We start from the raw sequence: 27,126 nt of genomic DNA on the forward strand, positions 1-27,126 counted from the left end.
ATAAGGGTCATTGAAGCTGCCGTCATGGTAACAACCCATCTATGTGCTTATTCAACTTTGGACCTTCTGCTGTGGTTACTCAAACTGATGGCATTTGCCTTTAACACAAAGTTGAATGAGGGAGATTGACAAGCAGTTCATCCTTTGTAAAAGTATTAATGCTTATTTTTAAGACACTAATTCTCACTAATTTATTCAAATGCTGTTAGGATGATGGAAATATTTTTTGAGCGCACAGCTCATCCCTAATCCATCCCATTTTATCTTTAGGCATGGTGCCGGCACTGTTTCCAGATGAAGAGAAGGAGGCTATTTTAGGCCAAATCAGGGATGAAGCAACAAAGCATGGAGTTGGACCTGCCAAAGAGAGTATCTGGCAGTTCTTTGTCACTAAGAGTGCAAGCAATCTGCATATTGTGCTTGGCATGTCCCCCGTGGGCGACACACTGAGGACGCGGTGTAGGAACTTCCCAGGTCAGTAATGTTACTCTATGCAAGTGTCTCCAAATATTTTAGTGTTAATCTAGAATTCCCTTCAGTCATATTTTCTTTTCTTTTTTTATTGATATAGCTGATGTTATCAGCTTTTCAATACTTTTTGATAAAACTTTTACAAGTCATATTGTATATTACATTTATAATGTTTTACTGTGTTGTTATTGCATTTTTAAACTAAGATGGGGCTCATTTTGTAAGAGAGGACCGCAATGACTAACACACGTATGTCTAGTGTCCTTTTCCTGCTAGTTTTATTGCTTTAGTAAAGGGGTGTAAATCAGGCATGGAAATCCAAGCTGCACCAGGTTTCCATGCCTGTTACACCTATTCACTAATAGGCTTGTTATTGGCGCCTGTCATGTACCTGTTATTGGCGCCTGTCATGTACCTGTATTGCAGATCACATTTACCTGAATCCCTGTGCAGCTGTAAAAAACAAGTGCAACTGATGGGGATTCCAGCATCTCTGCTCTCAGGAACGTTCAGAGCAGACAGTGTTGCATGTGGATTTGCTGCAATGCTAGGCTGGAGGTGGAAGCAAACTTTACACTTCTCCCCCTGATCATTGTTGCAAAACCACAAAAATAGCACAGATCATGAGTAACTTGAGATCACCATGTCTCTGCCAGTAAATCACGATCCACATCCTACTCCGCCCACATCAAAGTGAATGGGGCATACAAATGCATGAGTTTGTGAAAAATGTTTAGAGATGTAGGTGGAATAACGTGTTAGCCTTTTAAAATAGTTTGTTTTCTACAAACATATAAGCAACACATGTTCCTGTTAAGGGCAATCATTTAAGAATAATATATATTTGTGGTTGGTAGCAGCTGAAACCATTTTGATCCTTTCCTGAGACAGTGATACTTCTTAAGGAAGAGACCTATGCGGTCCTTATGGCTAGATTTGCACCATCCTAATAAAAGTATTTTCTTTTAGACACGTTTGCGTGCTATATTAATTTTCTAGTGATTTAAAAGCATTGCTCTCATGAATCTTTAATGTATAAGACATGTTTGCTTTAACTAAATATATATGTACGATTACATACTCTTTATCACTGGACAACAGTGTAAATGGCAACTTTATCGCAAGTGTGCTTGTTCCATCTAATGTAATGTACACTCAAGATATAGGGCCTCATTACGAGTTCGGCGGTAGCCGGAAAAACCGGCAGACTGCCGCCGGACTCGTAGTGATTTACCGCCTCTGTGTTTTTGCCAGAATCACAAGGCATTACAATCCTGGTGACCCGGTAATTCCGGAGGCAGAATTCCATTAATCCCCATTTCCCATGGGGACTATGGAAACGCTGGCACCGTAAATACTGGTGTTTCCATTTCTGTCTACAGGCAGGTGGCGTTACTCCTGCCAGGTCAGACCTGGCGTGAGTGACACCATCCGCCTGCAGAATTCTTAATCTGCCGGTCCGGAGACAACAGTGGCAGCGGGTTTACCGCCACCGTTGTTTCCAGACCGGCGGGGTTATAATGAGGCCCATGGTCTCCACCAACAAGAGAGCACCTTTGGTCTTAACATAGACAGCGGTTTCCTATTATTTCTTGAATCTGCTTATTTATGTCACACTAGTCTGGTGGGTGGTGCATTCCGATTAGAAGCAGGATATGGGAAACTCTCTTGAGCTCATTTTGGATAGAAGTATCACTGCTTGTGTCCATAGGTAAAAGCTGCATATGTTGCAGAGTTGTGTTTCACACTGCAGATTTCCAGATTTGTATATAGCTCTCCTCAAGATGTCTGACTGTCTTTGTGGAACATTCCCACGCTACATACACTTAAAGAATGACATTGTGTGGACTCTTGAAAAGCCAATCCAGTGTCCAATTCTGTTAAGAGACTAACAAAATATTTACTTCTTCCGAAGGTATTGTCAATAATACAGGCATTGATTGGTTTTTACCCTGGCCACCACAAGCTTTGTATGCAGTTGCCAAGTCATTTTTAGGTAAGTGGAATGCTATTCTATCTATTGTAATCCTGGTCTGTTTGTGTAATATGGTGTGTGAGCAACAGAGATTTACAAGATGTCTGTTGCATTGGGGAAATGTGCGGGAAATCAAGTAGCTTAATGATGACAAGAAGTTATCAGTATTCACATGCTTATTACAGGTTGGGGAACTTTAAACACATGCACTGCTCTTGTACATAGCACTATATCCCTTGCCCTTTACTCCATACTTTTATGGATGTTGAACCTATGGGGAAAGGACCAGAGCCTTTTCTATAGTAAAAAACCTCAGTTGAGATTTTACCCGGTTAAAGACATTGCCCTGCTCTCTGGCATCTAGTCATACTTTTTTCTGCATCATTAGGATCGGACTCCTTGCATGTCTGCAGGGGGAGACATTTCTCTACTCCCCGCTACGCTGTGTTTTAGATCAGGGAAGTATGCTCTGCAGGCTTAGAAGCTCCCCTCACACATGTGCTGGTAATATGGTATTATTATTCAAATCTTACAAGTGGAATGTCCCAGTTTCTCACTCTCGGTCACTGCTTAGAGTGTTTGGCCCCACATAATTCATGGGATATTTGCTCACTCTGTGACCGGCTCCCAGTGAACAGCTCAAATGCTGGGAAAGGATGTTCCGACATCCTCCACCATCATTTCTTTAGGAGTCTGTGAAGGAAAATAAAAGTGAGTAATCAAGTCTGCTCTTTTTCCTCAACGTCTCTTCCACCCGCAATAGTAACTTTTTTGATGGCACCTGCCTCGGGAAGAACCCTCCTGGATCTGTGATGGTTGGACACTGTCGTACCAGGTTTAAACCCAAGTGGTAACACCAGCTAATGAGCTTAAGGTCTTACAAGACTTATCACTGACATAAAGTCAAAGGTGTTGCTTCAATGTTCTAAGGTGGCAAAAGCGGCTACGACCAGGTCTCTGCTCCCATGGGTACTTTGCCATTCCACAGATCAGTCCAAGGACTCAAGTAAGCCTCTAGTTTGTCATGTTCCGAATGATCTTCACACATTAGTATGATGCTTCAAATGACCACTCGTACTAATATAAATGCCATATCATATCATATCACATATATCATATCATTACCTTTGAGGTAGAGGGTGCCATTTTGGAAATTTCATTATGGTTTCAGCCTCCACAGGCCTAGATCCTTCAGGAATTGTAACTGGAACCTCTCAAGGGTAGGAGGAAGATTTTGGATCCTCGTTATCGACCCTGACTGGGAGGAATTATATGATATATGGTATGGAATTTATAACGCGCCTATAGACAAGTGTTTCAAGGCGCGACAAGGCAAGGGGGGAACAAAGGGAAGACAGACAATGATCCTACTAGGCCAGGTGTCATTCAGATCGCGTTAGTGCATGGGAAGGAGGGAAAAACTAAAAGTGCGAGGGGGAAGGGAGAGGTGAAAGTGCAATACATGGGAAAGTGGAATAAATAAGATAAATAAAAAGGCATAGCTGGTGGCAAGTGCAAGGAAGTGCGGACATAAGTGCTGGTACGGGAAGGGGGGAAAAAGGAAAATTGCGAGGGGGAAGGTATGCTCTTTGTCAGAATAATCATTTAAAGTCCCTCTTTTGAAGAGAGGACATGAATGGGAATCCTGTTTTCAACTCATTCTGAAAGTATCCTTGCTACATTAGTGTGGATGCTCTTACACATCCGACCGTATCTCATTTTCACTATTCGGAACTGTGGGCCTCGGTTTGAAAGGGCCCTTCCAGGTTCCCCCAGGCTAGTACCTCGACATGCGTGAATACAATGTAGTCGTAAAAAATGATGTATTTTCCTCCAACCTTTTTTTAGAAATTCATGACCTCATCAAGCATGTCATACCCTCTGTGCAAATTTCTGCAGCTCAAGTGATGCCGCTGGTAGCAACAATTACAGCTGTACCTCCTTCATCAACAGCACAGCTGTTGCCAGCCCCTGCAGTGGTTCCTCCAATGCATTTCTCACTGTCAGTGCATCATCCTCTGGTCATTTCTCTTCCTCCAGCCCAGCTCCTATATTAGTCCAGTCTAAAGACTTGGCATGTGAGAAGCCGGTTGTATGCTTTCGGCGGGGGAAGGTGTCCTCTAAACAGCTATAACACGCAGTGAATAAAAAAGATGAGTTGAAAGATGTACTGGGTAAAGCAACACAATTTGGGAGAAACCTCATTCTGTTCCACCAGTGAATAGAATAAACGCATAGATGCACACTAGGGGCAGCTTACATCTGAAAAGATCTGCCTTTTCTCTCACACGCAAATGCAATCCTCACTGGTTACAGAGGTTATGTTGAGAGGCAAGGGGCCTTCCACTTCCTCAATGATCTCTGTCCCTAAGAAGGAATAATTGCTGAACTCTTTCAGCAGGAAAGTATGGCAAGCCAATTCTGATACCATATGGACCGCTTGCAAACAATGGCTGAGTTTTATAAAGATCTACCTCTTGGCAAGTAAACTTTACTGCCACAAACAACATTCTCCCACTCTTCTCACTGCTTGCAAAGATACCTTATCTACTGCTGTTGACTCCACTCACTTGACCGACCTTATGTGCTTTCTCCACTCTCAGTCCCACAAACTGTCCTTGACCCTGTAGGTTATGCCCCCAAACAAACGTCCAGCCCCACTCCTCCTCCCTTTATTCTTTTGTATTTGCCTCCTATTTCACCTTCAGTATTTCCAAGATCTGGACTCCCTGCACCCCTTTCTATTTTGTCCCCCACTTCCCTACTCCATCTCTCCCTCCACTAACTCCCTCACTATCCCACTTCTCCCCCACCTGTCCACTGAAATCTTACCCATCCTCCACTCAGCCAAACTAGCCGATGCTCCCATTGGCCCTTTTCCCCACAATGTATTAAAGAACGTGCACCCATTATTTCCTCTCACCTCCCTCTTCAGTCTATCCCTTTCCACAAGCATCTGCTATGCCTACCCTAAAATTGCCACAACCATTGAATTGCTATAGTTAAGAAACCCATTGTTGAACGTAATAATCTCTCTTCCTGCAAATGTGTATCTCTGCTGCCCCACCACCTCATATGCTATGGAGATGGCTTCAACCATATTGATAACTACCTCAACTCCACTGAAACCGCTCTCACACATGTCTACTACTTTCTTACCACTGCCCATCACTTACCTGTCCTCTATCCTCATCCTACTTGGTCTCTCTACAGCCTTTGACACAGTAAATTAGGCCACCCTACTTCTCTCCCCTTAGCTTTAAGGGCACCTTACTCAATGGGGTGGCCTCCTACTTCTCTAAATGTACCTTTACCATCTCCTGGAACTTTAGCTCCTCTCTTCCTAATGCCTGGGTAAACTCATCTCATCCTTTGGCTTTCAATACCACCTCTTTGCTGATGACACCCACATCCTATTCTCTTTTCTTTTCCCCCCTTCTCTCTGCCATGTCTGAACACATCACCAGCTTTCTCTCAGCTAACTGACCCAAATGTGTCTACAATGACTGATGTTAATCTCCTCTATGATGAAAGTTAACGTTCTCCATGCTGCCAATGCCAAACGCACTTTTCCCTCTCCCCGTCCCCCACATTTAACCCATCAACCAAGGCTTGTAACCTTGTTATCCTTTTTGACAGTAGCCTTAGAATAAAACATTTTATCACTTTCATGGCCCCTGCAGCAAAAATCTACTTCCTCAATATAAGGAAGATTCACACCCACCTCACCTACCAAACTGCTAAAACGGAGTTCTACCCTTATGCTCAGCAAATTGGACCACTGCTTGGGTCTGCTCCTTAGTTTCCCTCTCTATTCCTTAGTCCCTCTAAGCAAAGTGCTCAACTTACTCAGTTCTCTAGCATAGGGTCTGGCATGGATTCGCAGGCTCATGAATATTCCCTGTCATCAGGCTGGGAATCCTCCGTAAATGAAAAAATGGTTTCACTTTCACTTTAAAACTGTACTTGTCCTCTAAACCAATCACTGTACTCTGGGCCATACTGCCTCCATCCAATGACAGTCCTCTGCCTAAGCTCCACCCCTGGTGACCATCTTCAGATTTTTACTGCACGCTTCACTGTTGGGAGTCCTCAAGTTGCTCTCCGAGCTAATTTCTTGTTTTTTCAATTTTTTGACTAAATAGTTCGAATTTTGACCTATTTTTGCTTTACTGTCTTCAAAGAAGGACAGAGACTGGCAGCAGGGTTCCACTACCGGCGAAGATCTTCATCCACCGCTGGATCATCAAACATCAAAATTTCGAGAAGGCCCAGCATTGGGCCTACTTTGCGCCCTTTCAGCATGGCTGAGGAGAAGAAGGCAGGTCAAAGCCTCTTCAAACTGTGCACAAAGTGTGGTTTAAGAAACGGCTTTGTGGAGGATCAGCAACATAAATGCTTATTCTGCCTGCATCCAGACCGCGATGAGGAGGGATGCGAGGTGTGCCGTGATTTCCATAAAAGACTGATACAGCAGACTGTCGGCGTGGCTCAAGTCGAGCAAAGCCTCTGACACAACCTCGGGGCAGGGTGAAGCCTCACCCAGGACCAGCTGGTCCAAGGAGCGTTCTCCCTCCGGGAAGAGGTCGAGATCCTTTGAGGATGGCCCGCTTGCAGGGGTCCAAGAGAAGACCAAGCTCCGTGACGCTAGCTTTGCTGGGTTCACCGCTGATGCGTGTTCCAATTCGGACAAAATCCTTTCGGCATCACCGTCATCCTCCATGGTGAGCCTGCTAAAGTTTTGCACCAGGCAAGTCTACTGAGCCGACGACGGCACCGTCAACGAAGACAACCAAAAGCACTTTTTCGTCTGTCATCGACGTCCACCACAGCTCTGAAAGTGGAACGAACCGGAGCCAGGTTGAAACGAGGTGGCCGCTCCGACCCAGCAACCTCCTGAGAGGGAGAGGGAAATGGTCCCACTTGTGGAGCCTCCCAGATATGTGGGCCAACAGCCTACTGCAGTAAACGGTAGCAGATCTACTCGAGTACCGACAACGACAATGGTCTGTACGATGGGTGCTGCTCAGAAAACGAATTGGCAGGATCTGGGGGAGGAGGACCTCAGTCCCCTGTGCAGAAGAGGAGACTCAGCCCGGATCCCACTGCTCTGGCTGGGTTCACCCCTAGACCTAGTGATGTGTCTCTGGACATTCTATCTACCCTACATACGCTGGTCACCGAAATCCAGCAAAGGATGCCTCCATTGGGGCCTACACCTCCTCTGGAGGCACCAGAGCCTCTGAGCTTAGACTCTCCCCTGCGGAAAACAGGGCGCTGGTCCATAACATCATTCGACTCCTTCACCGCCGCCACCACCTCGTCACGAGAAGACTCCTCCCGGAGACACGAACCCGCACACGGGCACGGACACAGCTCCCATGGCCACTGGTATCGACGAGGACAACGACTTCATTGCGGCTGATGGAGAAACCCTGCACTTGGACGAGCCCCATAGGGCCTTCCCACCGGACGAAGTTGGATCGTTTGATTCGGTCTTGTCAAGGGTCTCTGAACTGTTTTAATTGGTTCCTGAGGAGACAAAGAAAGAGGGTTTCCTGTACCAATGACACAAGCGAGGAGAAAGACTATCATGTCCATTCCCTTCCTTGACGACATCTGGGAGGAAGGCCTAACCCTAATGAAAAATATAAGTATGGCCCTGACCAAGCAAGACAGATTGGAGAAAAAGTACAGGCTGCCGGATTCGGCTCCTAGGAGTTTAAGGTCTCAGCCCTCTCTGGATTCTGAGGTTTAAGCCGCAGCTAGGAAACACTTAGCAAACCAATCATCGTTAGACCTGGTACCTCCGGACCAGGAGGGGAAGAAGCTGGATGCAATGGGCAAGAGGATAATTTACACGGCAGCCTCTACCATCAAAGCAACAAACACCCTAGCCATTTTGTCCTGTTATGACTGGGTACAAGCTGGGCCCTATCCTGGAATTTCTGCAGGAAGACAAGAAGGTTGAGGCACTAAAGCTCTTTCAGGAAGGGGAAGTGGCCTCTGATCACGCCATCACAGTTGCAGTAGACGTCGCAGGCACATGATTTCACCAGATGGGGAACGGGGTGTCTCTGCACCGTAAAGGTTGGTTAAAGGCTACAAACTTCCACCAGGACATTCAGACTGAGGTGCTGGATATGCTGTTCGACTGGGAGAACCTCCTCGAAAAGGAGGTCGACGAGTCTTTGCAGGCGATAAAGACCGACACACAGACAGCACTCTCCCTCGGAATGTTGCAACAGTGACGATCGTCGTCCTTTCGCTCTTCCAGAGGAAAACTCGTAAGATCATCAAAGGGTTATGGTACCCCATACAGACAGCCTTCACGCTGCTCCACACAGGAAGCGTACAGGGGGCACTCGCAAGGCAGCAGAGGTCAGCGGCAGCGTCATCCACAGGGCAGAGCACTGTCCCCAAGCAGACCTGAATTGGCTGTGATTCCGGGCTCCAAACTACGCACCCCAGTGGAAGGCCGGCTGGCAAAATTCGTCAGCGCGTGGGGAAAGATCACCACAGACAGATGGGTGCTGGACGCTCTCGGACAGGGGCACACCTTAGAGTTCCAACTCTGGTGTCCTCATATCCCTCCGATACAGCCACAGGAAGGAGTTGTGGTCCATGTTACTGAAAGGGGCAAAATATCCCATCCCCCAGTGGCTCCGGGGCTCTGGAGTATATTCCAGATACTTTCTAGTTCAAAAGAAGACAGGGTCTTGGAGGCCAATTCTGGATCTACGTCGTCTCAACAAGTACTTAAAGTCCCAATAGTTCTGGATGGTCACGTTGCAACATGTGCTTGGCCAGCTGGAACAAGGAGATTTTCTGATGATGTTGGACCTGGAGGTAGCCTACTTCCTCATCCCCTTTCGCAAGAAGCCCTCCAAGTTCCTACGATTTGTAGTTCAAGGTCAGCACTACCAGTTCAAGGCTCTGCCTTTCGGTCTGAAGTCGCCCAAGGGTTTTTACAAAGTGCCTGGCCCTGGTGGTGGCACATCTTCATCTGCAAGGCATCCGCGTATACTCCTACCTAGACGACTGGCTCGTGCGTGCCCACTCACAATCCCTGGCAAGCGAGCACACAGTGAGAACCATACGTCTGTTGACAGAGCTGAGGTTCTCCATAAGCTATCCAAAGTCTTGCTTGAAGCCATCTCGGGATGCTCTATTCCTAGGTGCACGACTCAACACAGGGACGTGCTTGGCATCTCACTCGGAGAAGAGGGTGAAAACTATATAAGGCAAGGTGCAGCGCTTGTCGTCTGCACAGACAGCAACGGTGTAGTCCATCAAGTCGCTTCTGGCCATGTTGTCCTCCTGCATCAACCTCATTCGCCTCTGCAGAATTCACATGAGACCTCTCCAGGATTTCTTGGATGTGGGGTGGATGCATTTATCGGGGAACTCTATGGACAAGATCTCTATCAATGAAGAGTTCTGTCGGGCGATACGTGGCAGGGTGTTCGGCAGCATCTCATCCACGGAGCTCCATTGCAGGTTCCTACTTACCAGGAGACATTCACCACGGACACCTCTCTAGAGGGATGGGGGGCCCACACTGATCGGTTGCACGCCAGAGGCCTCTGGCAACCGTAGGAAAAGGACCTGCACATCAACGTCCTGGAACTTCGAGCTGTATTTCTGCCGTCATTGAAGGACAAGGCGGTGAGGATCTTCACAGACAACACCGCCACCATTTTCTACATCCGGAAACGGGGAGAGACCGGTTCACCGGCACTTTCCAAAGAGGCCCAGGACTTGTGGAGGTGGGCCATTCATCCAAGCATGTTCATCATTACGTTTCACCTGGCGGGAGTCATGAACACCATTGCGGACTCGCTCAGCAGGGAACTGCGTTCTTGCCATGAGTGGGAGCTTCGCCAGGACCAGGTGGATCTTCCGTTCCACAAACGGGGACAGCCCCAGATCTCTTTGTGAAGGCGGTGAACACCAAGTGGCAGAGGTTCTCAAACAGGTTTCCTCAGCCAAAGAGGATGGGGCACGTGTTCTTGTTCACATGGGAGGGACGGCAGGTTCCTGTATGCCTTTTCTCCATTTACTCTCATACTACATGTGATCAACACACTCAGACAGTGCCAATGCAGGATGATATTTGTTGCCCCAGCGTGGCTGAGACAAATCTGGTATCCGGACCTGCTGCGTCTGTCATTGGCCCTGTCCATCAGGTTACCACTGTCCCCAGACCTTCTTCGCAGAAAGGGGGCGGGGGGTTATTCTGCATCACGATCCAGAGTCTCTGAACCTGAGGGCATGGCTCCTGCAGCCCTAGAGTTTGGGAGTTATGCTCTACCAGACAAATGTAAACAAATCCTGGCCAGGGCCAGGACTTCGTCAACATTGAAGTGCTGCAGGCATAAATGGAAACGCTTCTCAGTGTGGTGCAGGATTCAGAAGATTGTTCTGCTGTGGGTCATGGCCCCTCAACTTCTGCCATACTTGCTTTCCTTGGCCAAAGCGGCCTGGCTCATGCCTCTATCGAGGTGCATCTCGCCACCCTATCCAGTTACACCATGTCTCCAGGCAGACCTTTGCTGTTGACTCACAGTCTCTTCAAGGAGTTCCTCAAGGGATTCTTCAGGACTTTCCCTCCGGTGAAGGCTCCTCCCCCAGCTTGGGAGCTCAATGTGGTGCTAACTAAGCTCATGGGAGCGCCTCAAGTTTCTCTTGCAGAATACAGCTTTCCTCATGGCCATCATCTCTGCCAGGAGAGTTGCGGAGATTCAGGCACTGTCTTGCAAGCAGCCTTACTTGTCTTTTCATGCTTCAAGGGTGGTACTGCGTAAACACTCCACCTTCATGCCAAAGGTGCCTTTGGAAATCCACCTCAATGGGCCTTTGGTGTTACTGGTCTTCTTCCCGAATCCATCGTCGCTGGCGGAAAGGGCTTTGCATTCGCTGGACATTGCTCGTGCCTTGGAGTTCTACATGGAACGTACTAAGAATTTTCAGAAGACTTCTCAGTTGTTCATCAACTTTGAACCTGTTAGTCAAGGAAAAGCCTTGTCGAAGGCTTCCATCTCCAGGTGGCTCTCTGGCTGCATCATGCACTGTCATTGGCTGGCGAGCAGGCCGCTGCCAGGCCAACTGAGAGCCCATTCCACTAGAGCCATCGCAGCAACTACAGCAGTTCTCTCTGGTGTGCCTCTGCTCGACATCTGCAGGGCTGCTACGTAGAGGTCCACGCACACCTTCACAAGGTTCTACTGCATCGACAGGAATTCTAGGGAGGAGTCCCAAGTCGGCCAAGCAGTGCTATGCAGCCTGTTTGTTTGAGGTGAGTCTGTTCCAGAGGTGAGTTTGTATTGCTTCTGTTGAGCCTAACCACCTCCTGTGGTTGTGTATATGTACTGCTGTATAATTGTTATTCATGAGCATGTGAATCCATGCCAGACCCCATACTGGAGAAGGTTCAAGTTACTTAGCTGCAACTATTTTTCTCCAGCATGGGCCTAGCATGGATTCACATGCAAACCCTCCCTCCGTCCCCTCTGTGGCTCTTCTTGGTTCATAATGCCACTTTACATTCTTACCAAATCGGAAGATGGCCACCAAGGATGGAGCTTAGGGAGAGGACTGTCATTGGATGGGGGCAGTATGACCCAGAATACAGTGATTGGTTTAGAGGAGAAATACTGTTTTAAAGTGAACGTGAAACCGTTTTTTCTTTTACTGAGGATTCCCAGCCAAATCACAGCGTATATTCATGAGCATGTGAATTCATGCCAGACCCATGCTGGAGAGCAATGTTTACAGGTATAATGTGTATAATTTGTTATTTTTAATGCACTTAATACCGAAGAGGCTTCTAAGCCTGGACCCGGGATTCGAACCTGTGTTGCTTTGCGTTGTCTTGCTTCCAAGACATGCTTTCTTTAAAGCAGTGAATACATTACACTCTAGATTCATCTTGCAGAACAGACGTCCGAGAGCAGCTTTAGACTTACTGAGGTCTCCTATACAAATAGGGTTGGAATAGGGCTCCCCAATCTGTGTCAATATTATGAATCGGCCCAACTGAGAGTGGTAGGGGAGTGGTTCTTGTAAAGTACAGACAAAATATGGGCTCGCATGGATAGAACAGTTGCCGGAATGCCCCTGACAGGTTTGCTCTGTCTATATGGAAATGAGAGACCTCCCAGTGCCAGGCGTAGTAGGGTTCTGCGTACGACGTGTGACATTTGGGACAGGAGGATCAGGAAAGTTCATTTATCTTCTATACCCTCTACCTTCACTCCATTGTTGGATAAACCCAATTTCACTGCAGGCATGGCAAAAGGTTCATTTAAAAGTTGGACGGAAAAAGGATGTGTGAATATCAGAGACATGGTGTGGGAGGACGAAGTAATGCCATTTGTGGATTGCAATATACAGGTGGGAGTGATGGAAGGGGATAGATTTGAATATACCAAATTGAGACACTGGTTAAGACAGAAGGAGACTCATCAAGCCGCAATTTGAGATATGTATCACTTCACACTCTGGGGACAAACATTTAGTAGTGTATATATATATATATAGATTTCTGCAAGAATGCTTGGCCCCAAAATCATGGCCGTACCAATCGGCATGGGAAGGCTTGTTGGGTGAAGTAATACCCCCGGGGCATTGGGAAGAATTGTGGAGGAACATAAAATCGACCAGGTCACTGCTACTGCGAGAGGCATGGTATAAAATGATGCTGCAGTGGCACCCCCAGCAAACTGCGCAAGATGTTTAGATCATCAGCGGAGAAATGCTGGAGGGGGCTTAAGGGGGAAGGAGATTGGTTGCACATCTGATGGGGCTGTCCCAAGATTAAAGGGTTCTGGGAGGAGATTATGAGATTCCTACAGGAAATAGTCCCGTAAGTCTTACCCCTTACATTAGCTGAGACCCTGGGAGGGTTGATAAAACCAGCGCTACATATAATCTCGAAGTCTCCGAAAAGAGCCTAGGCATCCTCATTAATAACTGCATTGATGGTAATTGCTAAAGACTGGAAACAAAGAAGCCCCCCAATGACGATAAATTGGCTCCCAAACTCTGGCATATAGTGGAAATGGAGTGGATGACATCACAAATATCATTGATGACATCACTGATGACATCACATGTGTGCCTCACTTATTTTGGTGCATTGAAAAATGTAGGCCAGGTGGTTTTATTCACTGACCAGCACAATATGAAAATTGAAAAGGTGCTGTATAGCAAAACGTTACCCTTGTCGTGTGTTCTTAAAGTACTTTCCTTAAGGTCTGGTGTGACCTCATGATGCACATGCATGGGGCAATAGCAGGCCTCAAACACACAATTAATTTGTATACAGGAAGATAAACTGTTGGATGCTGCTAGTTCTTTCTTCCTTACTTCAGTTCCCCTGTATGTGCATCTCATTTATATGCATTGGGTCGATATATGTATTGTTTGTGATAGCACAAGTGTGTATTAAGTCTAGATTTGTGAGGTAGTTATTACATGTGTAATATTACACAATCACCCCTGACATCTTACTACCAACATAATAGAAAGAACCCCTTGTAGGTAGGGACTTTTTAGGGATATTATTTTCATGTGATGTCATCAGTGATGTCATCAATGATATTTGTGATGTCATCTTTGATGTCCTGGGTGTTAGTCTTAGCAATGCACGTGCGAGTTATGGTTGCTTAGCTTACCATAATGGGGGAATGTGCAGTGGTTTTTGGTTGCACTGTGAAGTATAACATTCCTTTAGTGAAATCTTTTTACTGAATGTACATATATATGTATGGCAGGGAAGGAAAAGAAAGGGGCTAAACAACTGATGTCGTCATTGATGACATTTGAGATGACATCTTTCATGGTCTGGGTGTTAGTGTTAGTGTTAGCAGTGCACAGGGGTGGTGGCAGGGTTGGGGGCTTAGTGTACCATAACTGTCGAATTTCAGGGGTTTTTCGGTTTTAATTTGAAGTATAAAGGGAAGGTGGAAAGTATTTTTTAGTGAAGTGTACAGGTTTTTGTTAGGACAACTTAACCATAACGTCCCCACAACAAAGTTTTTTTTGTAGTGAATTTTACTGGTTTTTGGGAGGGCAACTTAACCATAACGTCCTCTTAACAAAGTTTTTTTTGTAATGAATTGTACAGGTTTTTGGAAGGTGGAACTTAAGGATGACATTGTGGCAATGAAGTTGTTGTGCAGTATATACACTGTAATCATGTGATTTTGAGAGACATGTAGTATAATCTACGTACTTGACATACATTTAACATAGAACATACAGAACCCCCTCCCTATTGAGATTGGAAAGGGACGGACTGAGCGCCTGTTTGCGGACGGGGGCGGACAGGATCAACATTACCCAAAGAGGTGGGGGGTAGTTGAAAATGTACTATTGTCTTACACAAAAAGTGTGCAACGTAGAAGAAGGACATAAAGATATTATAAGTAGTAATAAGTAAATATGGAAACCTGAAGATGGGAAAAGAAAACGACACATTTAATAACCATGTAGAATGAAGTGGATGGTACCATTAAAAAAATAAAATTTAAAAAAAAGGATGCCTCCAGCGTAATCACTTCACAGAAACTTGGCAGCCTGGAACGACAGGGAACAGACGCAGTAGGACGAAGGGAGATTACAGCAATATATGGGTGTGGTTTTTTTTTGGTATGCGGTGCAGAAATAATAATTTCTTTCTGTTGTTTTGACTAAGAAATGGCTAGTACTTTGGAGTGGCTGGAGGAGTATTTCCCGCATGGGGAAATGTCTGAAGACAGCAACAATAATGGTACACATTGCTCTGCATATGCAAAATAATGACCAGTATTTTATAGGCAATTAACTTATGTATTTATTTTTTAACAGACCAGGAAAGAAAAGAAGAAAGGGCAACAAACGAGACAGAAGAAGACAGGATAAAAAGGATAGAGCAGAAAATGGACATATTGAACGAGAATTTTAAAAGTTTACGGGAGTTTGTGGAGGACTGTGTGAGAGGAAAAGTTTGTTACCATTGCCCCACCTGCACCTGCCCTGCTTCTTCATTCCCTAGTGACCCATCCCCAAACCTTCAAGAGGAAAATAGACGTTTTGACGAAAAATCCTTCCCTTCTTCCCCTCACAAATCTTCTCCTCATAACCAGCCCGTGTTGAATCCTAATCCCCCCATATTTGTTTCAGTGTCCGCTTCCCCCGCTATTTCTTTAGAATGGTGTGTGTGTGTGTGTGTGTGTGTGTGTGTGTGTGTGTGTGTGTGTGTTGTCAATGTTTTTGTACAGTAGTTGTAGAGAAGGAGTTTGTGTTTAATTTTCTTTTTTAAAAAGACATAAAATGTTCGCGAACAGTATGCCTGTGCGACCTATCCGCAAGGAATGGAATGTGGGTGCTGTAAAGGCAGTACACCTACCCTTAGTAATGTCAAGTAAGATGGATTTGATGTTTGACTGCATCATCTGTTGAAATTGTGCGTACATAAACAGAAAGGGGTGTCCAAAGGATATAATACGTCGCCGTACCGTTTGGAAACGAGATGATACATGTTTGTAGAACACACCAGATATCCGGAATGGGTGTAAATGAGCAAAATGGGAGTGTGTGAAGGACAGTATAGCTGTCGGTATCGGGCCCAGCCAAAATGGTGCCGTCCGTAGAACAGGCACGGTGGCCGGCAAGTTCGTAGGCAAACAACATGGAGTTGTCCTCAGGACACTGGAACTGTCCGTACAGTGAATATAGCATGCGTTAACATGCGCAGTACAAACATAAGTATAGCGAACATCGCGCCTGTCCCTAACTGTCCGTCTCACTTGTGTCGCACTTTGATTTACTTTGAGAACCCAAACACTGTCCGTAGGACACTTGCGCGCATGCGCACATTTGATACTCTGTATTTGCTGTCCAGGGGACTTCCATTACTGGCGCAGATGTGTTGAGGACCTCATGTGACCGCACCCACGCTCAGCGTGGGGACTAATTTGCGCGGTTGGTGTGCTTCCGCAACAGTACAAAAGAACTTGTAGACACAAGGCAAAGTATTGTAGAGTGTAAAAAATGTAATTTCACATATCCCAGACAATAGCTGACCTCAGGACTTGCTGTGTAAAATTTTTGTACCGCTTTGCAGGGATGAAGATGGTCACGAGGTACACCCCTCCACCCCTACAAATGGCCACACCCCCGAGCGCATCTTCATTGTCCTTGTAGCTATAGCAGATTGAGGTGTACTGCCTTTACTGCTGTAGTGACCAGAAGGAAACTAATCGGTATGGCTTCCATGGCTGCTATTGGGTCATTAGCCTCTGCACCACCCCCAAACCCACCACCACCACCTCCCCAAGGGCCTGCAGAGAGATATACGGGTGAGGATGTAGAGAGCGAGGACGAAGAGGAGGAAGATAATGAAGTGGAGGAACTCCGCATTAGGAGCACTCGCCGGGAGTCATGGGTGTGGCGGTTGTTTTCCATTTATGGGAACGTACCAAAAGCACGTGCGAACCTGGTGAGGTGTAACCAGTGCGAGGTGGTGCTGAGTCGCGGGAGATTTGGTGCGTACAGTTTTGGTATGACAACCATGAAGCGACACCTTACTTCGTTCCACACTACGGACATTCGCAAGGTGGTGCCATGTGAAGAGCGTAGTCGATTGAGTTCCTCCACAGCATCCTCCGTGTCTGATCCTCCCACCACAAGAGACACTCCTGTGGGGGGGGGGAGCGCCTTCCTCCAGCTGCCTCACAAGCCATTCACAATGCTGTTGACCCTTACCTTTCAAAGGTGACAGTAGTGTGCACGTATTGTGATGCAGTACTCTGCAGAGGGGAGAGTTTTCGAAGTGGTTTTGAGGCTGCAGTCACAGAGCACCAGAAGAAATGCTCCTTAGCTAAATAAAGCTCACCCTATATCTTTCTCTGTTCACTTGCCCTTTCTTATCCCTGTGGCTGGTGTCCCTTCCTTACCCTCCTTTGGCCTCTCCTCCTAATGTGCTGTGTGCTGTTAAGCAATAAAAGTAAAAACAACAAAAATTACAGAAAAGACTCTTTTCAGAGCCACCTTTCTCAGTATAACAATAGAATTATGAAGTGACGGTCGTAGACCCCCACGGAGTTCTGAAAAAGTTTGCGGACAGTCGTAGGGGAAAAAGGGGAGGGTGCAAGCGGAGCAAACACAATGAAGTGTATGCTGGGAGTAAGTGGCGGCTCTGAAAAGAGCCTTTCGGTGATGTGTTGTGTGGGTCAAAAACTGTGGATTGGTGAAAACGGATTGTCAGATTGCAAAAGAGGTGACAATGCATTTTGTACATTGCGAAGAAAAATCTGATTGCCAACATATGTGAGGTGGACTCCATATCTGCGGAAAATGAAAGTGCTGCAAAACAAAATGTTTTCATTGTGGAAAGAGGACATGCCAACATCTCTTAAAAACGCACACACAGCCTTATTCACATTGCGTCTCACTTTCTCCATTTGTGGACCAAATGCAGAAGAACGCAGCCATATTTGTCTTTGTGCAATAGGGGAAAAAAGTATTTGACAATTTGGAAACATGTGCATGATCTTCGCGAGACCTTCCTTCAATTCAAATTGCAAAGAAATTCCAGATACATGGCCTAAACTGTTTCCTCTGCAATGAATGATCAGTATATCTGGAGGACGCTCTGTCAGTAAAGTAACACAGAGAGGTACCAAGTCCAGCCATCTCATGCCACGCACACCATGCCAGTGCACTTCCACATGAGGAAATCTGAGATCTGCAGATAAACTGCAGCTTTCTGCATGCACCTTCAACCAATGAGTCTCCCAAAATCCAAATAATCTGTTTTCGAGCATGGAAAGCCATGGCTGTGTGGTCTCCTGTGAGGGAGAAGATGGTCTTACTAAAGTAAGTCGGTCAGAATACACCTACTAAACTTTATGGACCAATCCCTAGCTCCGCTCATTCTCATTTACATGTGTCTCCACCAATGTTCCCTCTAATTATTTTTCTCTATGTGCGGAGATGGTTGGCTTTCGTGCACACATTAATTTCCATGTGCGCAACTGACTAACGAGGTGAACAACTTTGTGAGCATGCCCAGTAAGTGAGTTATCTGCAAAAAGAGTTTTGAAGGGAATTTCCCCTTTGCAACCACTGCAATTCTTTACAAATCTGTGTAAAAAGTGTATCTTAGAGCACTGTTCCCAAAGATGTAGGCTAACAAGAAAATTGATATGTGATTATAAAGAGGGCTCATCAACCAGTCTAAGAGTTCAAGATCTGCCACACTACCTAGCAAATGTATTCCTGCACAGAGCAAAATTAATATGCACAAAAAAGCATTGATTCCTTCTTATAATAGTTTTAGTTGTGGCTATTCATTTGTCGAAACTGATCAGAGACAATGCAGAAAGTGTTTTATGCTTCTGGAAAAAACATTCATCTGTATTGCAAAAAACATATCACCTATAACTGATGTGGTTGGCTAATAATTTGCATGAGATACAATATTTACTGATGGTAAAAGGGCAGGAAAACTGCCATTTGAATTAAGTAATTAAAAGCCAGAAGAACATGCTTCTCATAATTTGTGTAAGGATGATAATTGCATCAGAATAACTTCACCACAGAATATGATGATCAGAGTTCATGTGCCTCTGTTTTCCATCCACATTACATTGTCCTGGGATCAGGGCTGTGACACTTACTCAAAACCAGTCATACAGCTAAAAGACATACACACCATCCATGTTTACTCCCTAAAAACAGGAACATGTGCCCAACCGAAATGGGAAATAATGAACATAGAGGAGCCTTCCCCTTTATTTTACCCACAAATCTCCATTTATATTTACAAATCAGTGATCAGCAGAACAGTGTCATAGGTAGGAACTGTAATAATATTACTGCCTGATCTCAAGAGGAATTTTAAGGGGTGCGAACATCTTTTAATAAGGATAAAGTATCCTTTTCACTTGCAGTCAGTATCCAATATTTGGGAGGGTTGTTTGGTTAATGTGTGCAGGCATATCTCTGTTAGATCTTCTGTTCACAGAGCCACTTTTTTCATATTTGTTTTAACCTCTTGAGGATGTATTCTGTATTTAGGTTTTTAAGGTAATACTCGCTAGTATGGGAAGGCAAATAGGGTTTGGGTCTACTTAATCGAAAATATTGGACCTTTTCAGATTTGACCGAATTTGTCTTTGCTCTTTTTTTGGCTGAAAATACAGGATACACGGGGGGGGGAGACCCCTCAAAACCCCCTCTATTCCCTTACTCCACCCCAATTATATATTTAATTAAATTTGACCAAATTTCAACAAAACAAATTACAAAAGTTCAGTCAAAAGTAAAAGGTCAAATGTTTTTCGACGAACTATGCTAATACAGCAAATAGGGTAGTAGAACTGAATATAAAGACTACGACGATAATTTAGCTTCATTAAGAGAAAAAACAAATATCAGGTAACTGCTGTGGATTGTGCCTTATTAATTATTGAGAAGGTGGGAATTGTCTGCGTGCGCTGCCAAAACTCTTCTGAGCGGCACTAAGAAGGAAGCTGGGCAAGCGCACATGCGCACAGCTTAGAGGGAACATTGGTCTCCACCCATGAATCCCTGTTGGTGATATGTGCTGGCTGCAAACTACCGCCATGTTCGCGGACATGTACAGGATCAGAGCGTGACAACGGTACAGTAAAGTACTATTCCCCTTTTTCCCCTTTAATGTAGGCTCTGAAAAGTGCCATTTTTTTTATTTTTGGCCAGATACCGTACAGGCATCTGGTATTTTATGTATTTTTTTGTATTTTTTGTCCTTGTTTACTCCTGCAAACATTACAGAACCTTCTCGAAAGCAAGCCTTACGTTCCAGAAGAACATCGCATTTCCCAAAGATGATAGCGCAACACCGTCTCCTTCAAAGTAATCCGCATTGCTTGGAGCAATGTTATCGTGGCTGCAAAAAAACATACCAGCTCGTACCATGAATGCACGCATGCTGCGATTGATGATACACCTCCCGATGCTTTGATCTGGACAGAAAACAGAATTGTTGTTCCAGTGTACTCTAGGGAGTAAAGCAGAAAAAATGACTTTCATTGTTGGGAAGATGGTCATGAGTGCTTCAACCAACTGTGCCAAATCTGCCAACAAAGAACGTGAACTCACGTATCCCAAATAGCAAGCACTGTAGTGCAAAATTACCACATGAGGAGTGGTCATTGTACGCATGTCTCTACAAACTTGCAGAATTGCCGCAGCATTCGCATCAGTGTGAGCGCTCCACACCACCTCCACTCCTCTCACATCTAAATGGTGTGCCACATGCCTACTCTCGGCATAGTGTTGTAAGCCTTGCACAAAAATGTCTCCAAGCACCAAAACCTTGACGCTCTCCACCTCTGCCATCTTCAGTGTGCGCACCATCTTTTGACACAAAAGAGTAATGTGAACATCTGATTGGCTGATGCCTACAGTCGCCTTTCCATGCAGGATTTGCTGTAGAAACCCGTATGGGGCACGCCCTACCAGCAGACAAGCGTTGCCTACGTGCAGCACGTAACTCTTACCCAGTCCTTCCACCCTTTCTACAGCGGTACCAAAGCGAGTCTCTCATTGGACACAACTAAGCAGTCGCACAATCATCCACCAATCACATTGAACATCGCTAATTTCAACTCCGTCATCAACATTGCGCACTTCAAAATTACTGTCGATGTCTCTGAATGGAAGTCGCATATCATTGCAAAGCACCTACTTCACAAGCTACTGTGCAAGTATTGCGAATTTCTACGTACAACTCCATGCATGTGCACATGCATGAGTATAGAGTACAGGTATGTATATTTTAATCAGAGAACATGTGGAACCCTTATGATTTAATTTAGACAAAATAATGCTGCTAAATGTTCATAGGGAATACATAACAACGCTCCCCCTTTTAAGTGCAAGATGTCCGATTTGTCATTCCCAAACCGCACGACTGCTTACTGTCTTCCGCATAACCTGTACATACATTGCAAGCATACATATTTAGGGCAGAACTCAACTTTGTATGTGAAAATGTCGGAGTTGTGTACTCTGTACGGCCTACAGGAATGCTACTTGCAATGTGATCGTATGAGAATAGTAAGTGCTCCCGATTGTGGTGGTGACATTTCCTTCTGAGGGTGTCCCAATTTTTCAGCATTGTGCTTTTAATTTACAACTAGAAAATGTTTCCCCATCTAGTACTATGCCCTATGGCTTACAAACCTCTCTCCTATGCATAGTACACCTTGTAAACAACAAGGCATTTCCATACCCTTAAAGGTTTTAGCTATTTTGAAGGACTTTCAAGTACCATATTGAAAGTACCATGCAAAGACTGCACAGATTGAAGTGAAATGTACACGTGCACTGGGTTGAAATATGAAAGTTGAATGCTCTGACGAAAGAAGCACAATTAATGTGTGCAGTGTCATTACTGCTGCAAACACACAAAGTAATTGATTTTGTTTTTTTGAATCGCAGTGAAGACTACTCTCCTGAGAATGAACAGCATCTACACTGTCGAAGACCTATCCGAAGAAACCTGGTCATCTTGCAAAAAAAAGTAAGTACAGTACAACCTTTATATTGTAACTACTCCTCAAAGAGGCTGCATGGGTTATTTGTTTATTTTGGGCACCAAAGCAAGCATTGATTTCTAAACCATTCTACCTACAAATATTCATTTATTGAACAAAGAATAACAGGCAGAATGGCTGACAAATCCCTGTGTGTTTGGTACTCAAATAACATATGTAATCTTTCGAAGGTTAGATTGTGAAAAGAAGTTGCTGTAGCAAGTTTATGGCATTTCGGTTATTAATAATGGTTCTCGTCACAAGTAGGCCACTTTGTACTCTCATCTGAAGCACATTGTAGTAGTATACAAACAGTAAAGTAGTCTTACCAAATCATTGCAAGCGTTCAATGCACATTGACACACCATAATAAAGAGCTTCCCCATCAGACTCATGCACACATACACACTGCAGACATACATTGGACAACAGACCAAAGTATACTTTTTTTTTTCAACAGACACCAAAGAATGCCTACCAAAAAGCAGTAGAGCAAATAAAAATAAAGGTGCCCAATGTAAGCATCCACCTGTTGTAGAGTTTGTAGAGAATGTTGGTACAAAACAGCTAATGCAGTTGGTTAACAAAATAAAGGAAGTTTCAACTACCGAAAGTGTACCTCCTCCAACATCCTAATAATCCTGATAGTGTAAGAAGAAGCCATAGTAAAAAAAGTATTTTAGCAAAAATGTTTCATCACAGAGTCCTTCAGAATCTACTAAGAAGAGGACTGACATCATCCTCACCCCTTAAAACCTACCATAGAAAGTTAATCCTACAACCTCTCGTGGACAGTGCAATCCTTCTCAAAAGGAAGTTGTTCATATTAGTGTAAAATAGGATGAAAGCACTAACAAAACTAAGTACCAAACTACAAAAGAAACTCAGCAATAATCGGAATGTGAACAAAAACAATTTCTTACATGTTTGTGGTGGTGAATGGAGTCACAGAACAACCACAGAGCCATATTTTAATCAAGAAGCATGCAAACAAAATCGAACAAACACAATTGCCATCCATAGCAGTGGACGAGGGTATGGGAAAATCAATACTACCATCATGGAACAAGTAACACTGCTTACAAAACTATCCCCTGAAAACTGTGTTGCCATTGTGCCATTCCAAACAAAGCTTTCAAAATATTTACGTCAGTTCCTCAATCAATATGTAAAAGGTAAAGAGAAAAGTAAAATGAAAGTGCTGCAAAATATGGATATTTGTACAGTGCGGAAAGACACAGGACTAAAAGGACATTCATTAGCTTACATTTCTGGGCCTATTTGCAAAAGTACCTTCCATGATATCAAAAGAATATCAATACATCATTCCAGTGTAAGTAATTTAGTGTATAAAATATACTATGCAAAAAGTCCAGCTTCAGAATTAGGCAATTTAAATACGACTCTTCTGCATGGTACACCCAAATACTTACTACAAGAAATTGACCGTATTCAGAAAATGTGTTTTGGAAGTAAGAGCCACTTACAAAATGCAACAGTTTTAGAACATAGTAGCAACAGTTCTGCACATAGCAACCTTTTATTACACACATACAGAAAAGAAATAGTAAAATTTAAAAGGTCATCGGCTGAAGTACCAAACCATGTGTGTGTGTGTGTTGCCGCAGAACGTTTTACAAAAAATGTGGACATAGCATACAAAATAGAAGACAATGAAGACTCTAAATGGTTTGAATTAGCTTTGTACCTTTTAGCTGAAAACAAATATGAACTAACTGAACACCTAATATGTTGCAGTTACTGTACTGCAAAATTAGACAACCACACTCCTTCACGTGCTATTACAAATAATTTGGAATTAATTGCATTACCAAAAAACCTGCAACAGCTCAATTTGTATGAGAGCATAATAATTCAAACAGTTCACCCATTTCAAGCAATTATACGCCTTCATCCAAAAACAGCAAAATTACCTTCCTCTGAATTGGTGAAAGGCATTTGTGGCAAAGTAGTTTATTTGCCATTGGATCGAACGGAAAATGTACACACTCTAGGAGTGGAACGTTCAATAGAGCATTCTTTAATAGTCTTGGTAAATGGAGTACCAACAAAGGACAAAAAAAATTGACAACAATTAGTGGATTTACAAAAAGTTAAACAAGCATTGCAATATCTAAAAGACAATAATGAGTACTACAAGGAAATAAATATTGGTGAAAGCTTAAGGGAAACAACTGAAATAATTCAAGAGCCATCAGAAACTGGACAATTCGAACTTCTGGATCCAGCTACAGTATCCACTCTTTTGGACCATTACACAATTCATCCATTGCATTCCAATGAAAGCATAGATGATGCACTAGAAATTTACCAAATGTGACAAACCAAAGGGTTCACCAATGAGTATTTGGGAAAAAAGTATAGAAGCATGTGCTTTTCCACTGTTATTTCCTACTGGCAAAGGTGGAAGATACGATGATATACCCACTCAGATTGGGGCATCAGAATACCACTCATTACGAATGTATTTGCAAGATCCCAGATTTAGACAAAATGTGGAATACATATTCCACCTACTCTATGAAAGTGAATTAGCAACACTATGTTATGGAGTTGCACACATTCTTAAATCTGGAACCCACTTTCAAAATATGTCAGCTATGCAGTTAATACAAAAAGCACAGGAAAAAGATGAGGTTTTACAATGAAGTATAACAAATTTGTTTGCAAACATGCGTGTTACAAAGGAATACTGGTTCAGACGGCACAGAGACGTGCGTTGCATGATCAGAAACCTTGGACCACCGACTTGGTTTGTTACGCTAAGTTGTGCAGAATATCCATGGGAAGATTTACAAGACTTCCTACACATAGCAAACAGCAACCAAAACAACATAGATATATTAACACCTGGAGAACTTTGCTCTCTAGATCCAGTTAATGTCTCAAGCTATTTCCATCATCGTTTCATTTCCATGCTACATTTTATTTGCAATAAAACTGTTCCTCCCCTTGGAGAAGTGCAGCACTTCTTTTGGAGAAAAGAATATCAAGCGAGAGGAGCACCACATATTCACATGCTGTTATGGCTCAAAGGTACACCGAAATTTGGGCACGACAGTGATAGCACTGTTTTGCAGTTTATCCAAAAATATGTCACATGTGAAATCCCTTCACAACAGACACATAGTGAGCTGCATGGGAAGATTTTACAATTTCAAAGACACAAATGTGGCAAATATTGTCGCCGCAAATACAAAAACAAAGGTAAATACTACACCAGATGCTGCTTTGGTTTCCCTAGACCAGTTAAAGAAACAGGTGAAGTAAACAACGTCATGTCTTCAGTTTCGACATAGTGTTAAAGGTAAATCACCTAAAAACACGTATTACATAAAAAGAAGGGAAGAATCAAAATATATCAATGATTACAATGCAATCATTGCCCTCTTATGGAATGCAAACATGGATGTGCAGTACATTGCAGACAATTCAACTGCTGTTGCACGATATGTTACAGCCTACTTAACAAAAGCAGAAAAAACAGAGCTTCAAGACCTCTGGGATGACCTAGCATCAGACAAAACATTATCACAGAGATTGTACAGCCTAGGCATAAAAATGCTCTGTCATAGAGTGTGGGGCCTATGAAGCAGCGGATCGTTTAACCGGCACTGCTTTGTATGGAAAATCAGACAACATAGTATGCCTCAGTCTTGGTCCTGCAAAATCTAGAAAAAGAGTGCTAAAATCATATGAGGCCATAGAAACAATTGCCAGAAATGATCCCAACAGCTACGACATTCTAAAAAACAATTTACTGGACACATAGGGCCTCATTACACAGTAGGCGGTAGGGGATTACCGGCACCGATAAGGGCACCGGTGCCGGTAATCCCCTACCGCCCTTCTACGAGGTCCCTCAGCGGGTCCCGTCCTTAACGTGTGGTCAGACCACACGTTAAGGAAGGGACCCGCTGAGGGACTTCAGAGCAAATAACGGTACTGCTAATAGCGGTACCATTATTAGCTCCTTCCCCATTCCCATTGAGCCCTATGGGGGCTTGAATGGGAATGGGGAATGGCAATTGGCATGGGGACTTACCGGGTCCTCAAGGGTCTGAATGACCCGGTAAATCCCCATACCGCCTACCCGGACCCAGAAGGCGGTAGGGGGTAGCCATGGCGCTAATTACACCATGGTTACCTCCTACCGTGTAATGAGGCCCATACTATCCGAACAAGAGTAGCACTCTAGAAAGCAAATGTCTATACCACATAGCTCAAAACTTTGCATACAAAAATAATGTAAAACCCGATGAAAGCAAACGTAGATATATAGTAACCGATTGTGAAGGGAGCTTAGTGAAACTTACCAAACGAAGCTTAATTAATCATGTAAAATTGTCATTAAAAACTCCTCAACAGAAAGAACTATATTACATGTCTCTGTTACAACTTTTCAAACCATGGAGAAAAGAGGAAGACATACTAGATAACTATGACTGCTATGAAGATGCTTTAAAAGCAAATGAAAGCACTATCACCGAAGTGAACTTTCCACAGTACAAAACAATGTTACACAGTGAGCAGCAACAGGAACAAGAACTTCAGGCCCAACTAGATAAGGAATCTTCCGACAGTAGTCAACCTTCTGTAACAGGAAGTCAAGAACCACTAGGACAACCTAGCAAATGAGGCTGAAGTAGCTATGGCAGAAGTAGAAAACACCATGTATCAGTATCAAGAAGATACAGAAGACTTAACTGTACAACCAGCAAAACTTAACAACGATCAGCGCACCATTTTTGAAGACGTAAAAAAAACAAATTGTACATGGTGTGCAACACGAAAATAAAGAATGTACCTGCCAAAATTACAAACCTATACTGCTGTATGTAAGTGGTTAAGCTGGATCAGGGAAAACATTCTTAATCAAAATCATCAGCAAGTTCCTTCAACAATTGACAAACAACAAACTGTCAGCTGTTGTAACGGCCCCCACAGGTTTAGCTGCCTACAACATAGGCGGTGTTACTTTACACCGATTACTACTGCTTCCAGTAGAGCATCAAAATAAATTAGACTACTACAAACTTTCTGCAGAAGCTGCAATGGAATTATGTAGAGTATTGAAACAAATGAAAA

The 27,126-nt window shown here is 44.0% G+C and overlaps 1 protein-coding gene across 1 annotated transcript in view; it reads left to right on the forward strand.

The window, feature by feature from the left end:
• The window catches only part of DNAH10 (dynein axonemal heavy chain 10), a 2,725,177-nt gene that overhangs the window by 1,974,966 nt on the left and 723,085 nt on the right, over nt 1-27,126 (forward strand). Inside the window, exons 53-54 of the mRNA XM_069619694.1 lie at nt 271-474; nt 2,387-2,467. Coding sequence (XP_069475795.1) covers nt 271-474; nt 2,387-2,467 — 285 coding nt within the window. The remainder of the gene's footprint in view (nt 1-270; nt 475-2,386; nt 2,468-27,126) is intronic.

This window comes from Ambystoma mexicanum, chromosome 10, assembly GCF_040938575.1.
Source record: "Ambystoma mexicanum isolate Mex_15411 chromosome 10, UKY_AmexF1_1, whole genome shotgun sequence".
In the NCBI taxonomy this organism is placed as follows: Eukaryota; Metazoa; Chordata; class Amphibia; order Caudata; family Ambystomatidae; genus Ambystoma; species Ambystoma mexicanum.